Source organism: Mus pahari, chromosome 10, assembly GCF_900095145.1.
Source record: "Mus pahari chromosome 10, PAHARI_EIJ_v1.1, whole genome shotgun sequence".
NCBI classification, from domain to species: Eukaryota; Metazoa; Chordata; class Mammalia; order Rodentia; family Muridae; genus Mus; species Mus pahari.
In genome coordinates this window covers 35,867,116-35,875,648 of record NC_034599.1, presented here as the reverse complement: position 1 = coordinate 35,875,648, position 8,533 = coordinate 35,867,116, and the positions used below count along the sequence as shown (strand labels likewise).

At 46.4% G+C, this 8,533-nt stretch overlaps 1 protein-coding gene across 2 annotated transcripts in view; it reads right to left on the bottom strand.

The window, feature by feature from the left end:
- The window catches only part of Clmp (CXADR like membrane protein), a 103,449-nt gene that overhangs the window by 14,748 nt on the left and 80,168 nt on the right, over nucleotides 1-8,533 (bottom strand). For both annotated transcript variants that reach the window (XM_029543430.1, XM_021207199.1), the window contains one exon: nucleotides 7,567-7,724. In XM_029543430.1, the coding sequence (XP_029399290.1) occupies nucleotides 7,567-7,724 (158 nt within the window). The remainder of the gene's footprint in view (nucleotides 1-7,566; nucleotides 7,725-8,533) is intronic.

Here is an 8,533-nt window from a genome sequence, read left to right as displayed (position 1 = left end):
AGGCTGGCCTCGAACTCAGAAATCTGCCTGCCTCTGCCTCCCAAGTGCTGGGATTAAAGGTGTGCGCCACCACGCCCGGCCTATTTATTTTATGTATATGAGTATACTACTGTAGCTGTCTTCAGATACATCAGAAGAGGGCATCGGATCCCATTACAGATGGTTGTGAGCCACCATGTGGATGCTAGGAATTGAACTCAAGACCTTGGGAAGAGCAGTCAGTGCTCTTAACCATTGACCCATCTCTCCAGCCCTGTAACTACTGTCTCTTAACTGTTTTCTTTTGAGGAACAATTGTGAAGGACTCTGGAACTGGGCAGACAGATAGATGTACTTTCTATAATGTTGGATGTGTCCAGGGAACCCCATGCAGCTATTTGATTTTCTGTTCAGTTGTTGCCATCTTTGGCTGGCTATTTACCAACTCTGCATTCAGTATGCCTTTACTAAACTCATACTCTGAGCCATAGTCCATAGTCCCAGCACTTGGGAGCTGAGGTACATGAGTTTCAGGTGTCGTGAGTTTGACACCAACCTGGACAACAGTACCTTGTCTTAGGACAAAACAAGACTGACCCACATGCTGTGTTCTTGGGTCCATGCTGGAAACTGTAACAACACAAAGGGTTGGGTGTTGTGAAACATTAATGGATAGCTTTTGGAGAAAGGGTAAAACTATGACGCAGTGCATGAAAGGTGAGCAGGCTGCCAGGAATTTTTATTTCATTCATTAAAAGACTGAACATGGTGAGAAACCAGGTGTGGTAACAAACAGGATGCCAAGACAAAAGGATCTTGTTCTGGGCCGACCCAGGCTGGAGCAAGTTCCAGGCTATGGAAAAAACCTGTCTCAAAATAAAAACACAAACCAACAAACAAGAGCAGGAAGATGTTACAACCAGTGAACATGAGAACTGGGACTAAGAGCAGTGTATGTTTCCTGGGCACAACATCGATTTGTTTCTCTGTGAGCATCAGTGACTTTTGTTGCTGAGGCTAAGAAATGTGAGTGATACTGTTAGCCTCCTACTCATGATCCTCCTGCCTCAGCCTCATGTGTGCTGGGAAACCGGGTGCTGCCACTACACCCAGCTCTGATGTTGCTTGATTCTGGGGTCCCTGCCATGATCATGCAGACTTCTCTGTCAGAGTGCCTCTCCTCTTATTTTTGGTCAAGAAACATCCACATGTGTGTAGCCTTTCCTGTCCCCCCAGTTAGAATGGTAACCCTCTTGCCCCAATCTCTTTTTAAGACAGGGTATCACTATGTAGCCCTGGCTGTCCTGGAATTCACTGTAGGGCAGGCTGGTCTCAAACTCCCAGAAATCCTCCTACCTAAGCCTCCTGTGTGCTGGGATTAAAAAACATGCACTCGCTGGGCGTGGTGGTATACGCCTTTAATCCCAGCACTCGGGAGGCAGAGGCAGGNNGATNTCTGAGTTCGAGGCCAGCCTGGTCTACAAAGTGAGTTCCGCGACAGCCAGGGCTATACAGAGAAACCCTGTCTCGAAAAACCAAAAAAAAAAAAAAAAAGCATGCTCTACCACGCCTGGAAATTTTTATTTGTTGTGTCTGTGTGCCTGTGCATAGGTATTCACACACACATGAAGTGTAGGCATACAAACCACATACAGTGCATGTACAGAGGTCAGAGAACTATTTGTAGGAGCAGTTCTGTCTACCAAGTTGGTCCCTGGGTTCGAACTCAGGCAGTCAAGCTGGGCTGGGCCGGATGACTTCCGTTTTAAGGATAGAAAAGGTTAGTGACGAGAGTAGACTGTACATGGTGCGATAGAACAATGGATATCAACCCAATAAACACAAGGGACAAAGATGAATTACAGCTCTTGCGAGGCTGTGCTTTATGAACTTCCTGGAGGACAAATCAGCTTGTTATGCCATATACGGAGCAGCTCAGCTGTCTGGCAACTCCTCTGCAGTGCAGTGGCCTGGGAAGCAACTGTACAATTGCGTGTCTCTTTCCCTTCTGTTTACTTCTTGGCATGTGTGCACATGCCATGGCAAGTGTGTGGAGGTCGGAGGATAACTTGTGGGATTCAGTTCTCCTCCACCGGGTGGGTCCCATGGATTGAACTCCTGGTGCCGGGCTTGGCTGCAAGCACCTTTACCCTCTGAGCCCACCCAGCAGCCTGGTTTCTGCTTGTTTTCCATCAAGAGTTTTCTTTCTTAAAGCCAAACGGGAAAGGACAGGGTGACATGTAAGAGGTTACCATGGGAACTGGATGCTTTCTGTTCTAATTTCTTAATCTGAGAACGTAGAGAAAAATTCTGTTGTATGTTGCTGGGCGACTTTGGGAGGGGATGGCCAGTTTCCTTTTTCGAAATTTAGTCAGCCTTAGGATGAAAGAAGAAAAGTGATTGAATTCTTTGGTCATTCTACTCTACCAAGACTGAAATAAATACACGTGTTCCCAGGACTGCCTAGCCACCCCCAGATGTTCCCTGCCTACTCCGAGCATCCTAGACAAAAGAGATAAAAACACTTCTCAACTTGAAATGCAGAGCTAAACTTGTGATTTGCGTCACTGGTTAGCCCACTTCACGCAGCACGTCTATTTCAGCCTTTCCTGTTCCTTCTTTTCAGTCACCCTCAGACTCGCTCCCCCCACCCCCCGGAAGTTATAAAGTCCTGGCAGCTTTACCTACTATTTACTTCCTATCTCTAGGTTGAGATTCCCAAGCCCGTGGTTTAAACTTATTGTAAACTGGATGAGGTGGCAAACGCCCGCAACCTCAGCATCCAGGAGGTTTTCCAGGTGGTAAGGATGGGAATTTACGGCCAATTTGGGATATACAGTGAGATTTGAAAAAAAAAAAATACTTGTAGAATTTTCTCTGTGTGTGTGTGTGTGTGTGTGTGTGTGTGTGTGTGTGTGCATATTCGTGCACTTGCTAAAGTGTTGAGTCAAGCGGAGAACGAGTGGGCAGAGGAGGGAGGGGAGGTAAGCCTTTATTATATAGTATGAGATTATGCTTGTTAGCTGAGGCCCTCTTAAGTCAATGCACCTGAGTCAGAGTGGTTGCCTTAAAATGCAACGTGTCCCCAGCATACTTGAAGTCTTTCTAAAACTCTATGACTAATACAGGAACAGTTTTAAACGTCCTCGTATGGCTGGGAGATCATCCATGGTCAGGTACCAAAGCCTCTACAGGCATCTTTATTTTTGTTTTTTGTTTCTTTTTTTCTTTTTTTAAAGATTTATTTTATTTATTTCATGTATGAGTACACTGTAGCTGTCTTCAGATGCACCAGAAGAGGGTGTCAGATCTCATTAGGGGTGGTTGTAAGCCACCATGTGATTGCTGGGATTTGAACTCAGGACCTTCAGAAGAGCAGTCAGTGTTCTTAACCGCTGAGCCATCTCACCAGCCCCCCTGTTTTTTGTTTCTTGTTTTAAAAATTTGATTTACTCCTGTATGGGCATTCTGTCTGCATGTGCTCCTGCCTGCATAGCTGCAGGCCAGAAGAGGGCATCGGATCTCATTACAGATGGTTGGGAGCCACCATGTGGTTGCTGGGGCTTGAATTCAGGACCTCTGGAAGTGCAGCCAGAGCTCTTAACTGCTGAGTCACCTCTCCAGCCCCCAGGCTTACATCTTAAACCCTGCCATTTGAGCTGCTTAGGGATCCCTAGCCTCCCTGTCTGCACTGTTGTGCTTTCTTTCTTCCATCAAAACTTAAACCAAGGGGCTGGAGAGATGGCTCAGTGGTTAAGAGCACTGAGTGCTCTTTTAGAGGTCCCGAGTTCAATTCCCAGCAAGCACAAGGTGGCTCACAACCATCTGTTGTGAGGGATCCCATGCCCTCTTCTGGTGTGTCTGAAGACAGCTACAATGTACTAATATAAAATAAGTAAATAAAAGTTAAAAAAAAAAGAAAGAAAAAGAAAAGAAAAGATTAGATCAAAGCTAGCCGTTATGATCTACGCCTGTTATTCTAGCACTTGAGAGGCTGAGGAAAGAGAGTCTCAAGTCCAGGGCCAGCCTTGACCCTCCTCTGTGAAGTCTTGGTGGATGGTTCCAGCTTTCTATAGCAGTCCTTTTCTCTCTGATCCCACTTTCTAGGGTTTCGCTGCAGCCAATCATTTCCCCAAAGCACGGAATGAAAATTCCAGAAAGAAACAATACATAGGGTTAAATATGCACCGTGCTGGGTAGTGTGGGGAAGCCTTCACAGTTCTAGTCCATCCTGCCTGAGCCTTCATCCAGCCTGTCCATGCTGTAGGTGACCCACGCAGTCACTTAGCACCAGGCTGCTCTTACATGGCTGTCCAGACAGTGTAGCACTTGTGTTCTGGAACCTGACTGGCAGATTCAACAGGAGAAATGGTGACAATCTGGAAGTGCTGAGAAGACATAAAAAGTCTTCCTTCAGTCAAAGGTGAAAATTCTCACCTTTAACAGAGAAAACAAACAAACACCCTGTGCTGGTTTCTGGGAAGACTAACTCTTTGTTCACTGAGACAGGGTCTCACGTCACAAAGACCGTACAGCTTTTTCTCTCTATGTAGCTGAGGATGACCTTGAACTTTGATCCTCCCAACTCCATCCAAGTGCTGGGATTGCATGTGTGCACTGCCATGTTCAGTTGATTTGATGCTGTGGGTTGAACCCAGGGCTTTGTGCATTCTGGGTAAGCAGTTCATCAAGTGCACTACTTCCTGCAATCTTTTCCTTTCAAATTATTGGATGCCTTTCAATGGGGTGCTCCAAGGAGGCAGTGATATGTTGGCCCCCTCACAGATATATCTTGGCACCTAGGATGGCATAATGCTAAATAAATCTGTGGGGTCTGAATGACTGAATAAATGATGCCCACCCATCACCAAAGGTAAATTTGGAAACTGTGACCTCAAAGCCACTGAAATGGTGTTTTTAAGCCTATATTAACTTCTTCATTCCTGGAGTCGTTCAGCTGTATAACTCAAAAGATCTTTTCTCCCCCTTTTCTTTTAAATGAAAACTTCTGGGCAGAAGTTAGATGTGAGGTTGTGGGTGCTCTGAGTGAATAGGGATAAACAGGAGAGAGAGAGTATTCCAGAGATTCGTTAAATAAGGTGGGAACATCTATTCCACCAGGTAACTAATGACATCAGTAGGCACTACGGCTGCCAGGCCTTGAGTCAGAGAGAGAGGTTGGCTCAACTCTGATTCAAAGAATAGAGCGGGGTCTTGAATTATGAAGAAACATCAGCGGTAAGAGAGCTTCTGCCTCTATCGAGTGGAGAGGATTGGTGTTGAACAGCGACCACAGTGATTTGGTGTTGAAGATGGGCAGATACTGAAGTGAACTGACTAGACAAGACTCTCACTCAAAACAGATTCCACCAGGACAGAAAAGGCAGCCCCAGATCATGAAGAACCTGGGGGTCTCTGGAGAGAGTCTTTCTCAGGCTTGTTTGTTGGCTTTTCTTCCAGGAACACAGATCTACTTACTCTATTCAGGGCTGAGAATATCCTGTCTATGACTGACCGGGACCTTCTCCGAATAAACACATTCATTCAGGTTAAGGTGACCTTGCTCTGTAGAGAACAGGTCGCCTTTGGAGGACGTGCTAGGAGAGAACAAGATGACAAGCAGAATCACACAACAAGGTGACACCGGCAGCCGTGTAGGCAGGTTAAAGAATCCAGCGTGATCCTGAGAGGTATTTTTAGTGGAAACCTTAGATTCTCCCAGTACAAACCATCTTATGAAATTAATAATGGGGACAGTTTGAGGGAAGGACAACCTTCTCTTCTCTCTTCAAATCAGAGAGAGAGAGGAAAAAGCAAAGCACCATAAAAGGAGGCAAGATAAAAAGACTCTGAGCTGGAGATTTAAAAATTAAAATCGCAAAATCTTATTTCACATAAGATACGCGGCACTCTGTTATTAATCAAAAGCAGGCATTATGCTAGACCATTTTGCCCAACCCTAGGCTAAAACAAACAGTATGAACATTTTTAAGGTCGGACAGGTCCCGCTTTGGTATTCAGTAGATGGGTATATTAAACTTATGCTGAGTTTGTGATCTTTCCTGTTTGTTTATGGAAATGTAACCATATCCAAAGTTGAAGGGCACTGCTGCTTATGAAAAAAATTGCCCAGTGGGGTGTAGGACATAATTCCTCATTTACAAAGTAAGTTCTTTTTTTTATTTTCTTGGGTTTTTTTTTGAGACAGGGTTTCTCTGCGTAGCCCTGGCTGTGCTGGAACTCACTCTGTAGACCAGGCTGGCCTCCAACTCAGAAATCTGCCTGCCTCTGCCTCCCGAGTGCTGGGATTAAAGGCGTGCGCCTCCACTGCCTTTCCAGAGTAAGTTCTAAGGACAAAGATGGGTTCAAAAGAGTGAAGTCAGCTTTAGACTCAGCAAGAACAGAGCTTATGAAGGGACATGCCACACGTCTCAGACAGCAGGTGAGAAAAGCCAGGACCTCTCACAATGGGTATGGCTGCTTAGTCACTAGGGTAGACCAAGACAAGAGCATAGACGCTCCATAAATGCATCAGCAAGGCTGGTGAGAATAGAACACATTCTGGATTTTAAAACTCAGCAGCACACCCCCAAGTACTGTCTGTGACTGACTGGTGTTGCTAAAGAATTAGGTTTCCTATCCACTCATTATTCCAATCTTCCTCAATCAGAGATTCTTAAGAAAAAGGTAAGTCTGTGAATAAGAGCAATAGTAAGTCACTGTGTAAGTGAGAAGAGCTAAGTGGTAAGTATCTGAATGAGGAAGAGCCTGGCTGCAGGCATCCAAGGCAGAAAAGGATGGTAAGTAGATTACTTAGCCCTGGTGTCTAAGGGCAGGAAGCGAGGGGTGCCCCGGGAGTCCGAGCAGGCAGCGAGGGGTGCCCCGGGAGTCCGAGCCCTACAACTTCTGCCCATACTGCCAGAAGCACAGGACCCCACGCCCACCACAGCCCTTCCCACATTGAGTGTGGAAGTCCCAAGACTGCTTCTTAATTTTCCAACTTCAGAGCCAGCATCTTGTGGAGGAGTCGGTCACATCCGGAAGCGTTGCTGCCGTTCGTGTCCCATATGTGCTCCTCTGTGTCACATATCATGTGTCATTTTCAGAACCTGCAAGTTATGACTTCGCAAAGCCAAGGCCTGCTCAGGTGATGACAGTTTCAGAGAAGCATGAGGAAGAGAATTCTGGGCTTTTAGTTCTGCTCACCAGACCAGGGCATCAAGCTTAGCCCTGTCTTAGGTGAAGATGTTAGCAGCACAGACTTCCTTTCCCAGTGCCTTTGGATTAGATCCTCTTACCCTCCCAACACAGATACTCCTCTATTTTGCCCTCTTTTTGGAGACAGGGTTTTACTATGTAGCCCAGGTTAGCTTCAAACTAGAGTTCTTCTTGCCCGTGCCTCCTGAGTGGTAAGATTATAAGCGTGTGCCACCTGGGTCCCTTTTCTCTAGTTTTGTACGTGGATTCCTTCAGGTTGCTGTTAGATGAGAAAACAAACTCTTCCAGACCCAGGGAGAATGATGTGAGGGCTAAAGAAGGTGAGTCGAGGGCAGAAAGGAGAGCAACTGTAGCTAGGAAGGGGCTTACCACTTTCTGGTTCCCTTCATTATCGGTGAGCAGCCATTCGATGTCCAGGGTGTCTTTCTCGGGAAGCCCCAGTTGATGGTGACAGGGCAAGGTAACCTTCTCCTCTGCCACTCTCTTGATCTCAGTGTGAGTTCCCAGCGTTCCAACATAATAGGATACTGGAAAGAGAGAGAGAGAAAGAAAAAAACCCTCCAATGAGCGATGCAGATGCTGGATGGCAGCATGCACGGGGCAGACATCCCAACAACTAAGCCATGGGCGCGCCTGTGGGCAAGGAGGGGGCAAGTCAAGGCTTCAGGATTCTAGGCTTGCAAGCACTCTGCCTGCCGCTGGCTCCTTACAATTGCAGAGCCAGATTCTTCAGCCTCCAGAGATTTCACCCTGCTGCTGCCTGGGTTCCTTCCTGGTTAATCTTTTTGGTATTTTGTTTGTTTGTTTGTTTTGCAACATTGTTTCACGGTGTAACTGAGCTGACCAGGGTCTGGTCCAGGCTGGCTTTTTCCAATTTCCCTGTCTCACTAGCAACCTTGGTCAGTTCCCCTTATTAGTATTGCTGTTGTTATTTGCTTTTTAAAATAAGTTATGAGGTAATTGCTGGGCCTGGTGGTATAGCCTTACAGCCTAGCCATTAGATGGCTGAAGCGGGTAGATGAATGGATCCAGGTAGGCCATGGTGATGTATAATCCAGTACTCAGGAGGCAGAAGCAGGCCCTTCTCTGTGAGTTTGAGACCACCCTGGTCTATAAAGTAAGTTCCCAGACAACCAGGGTCACACAGTGAGATCCTGTCTCAAAAATACCAAATATGGAAGTAAAAAAAAAGGGGGGGGGGCTGGAGAGATGGCTCAGTGGTTAAGAGCACTGACTGCTCTACCAGAGGTCCTGAGTTCAATTCCCAGCAACCACATGGTGGCTCACAACCATCTGTAATGGGGTCTGATGCCCTCTTCTGGTGTGTCTGAAGACA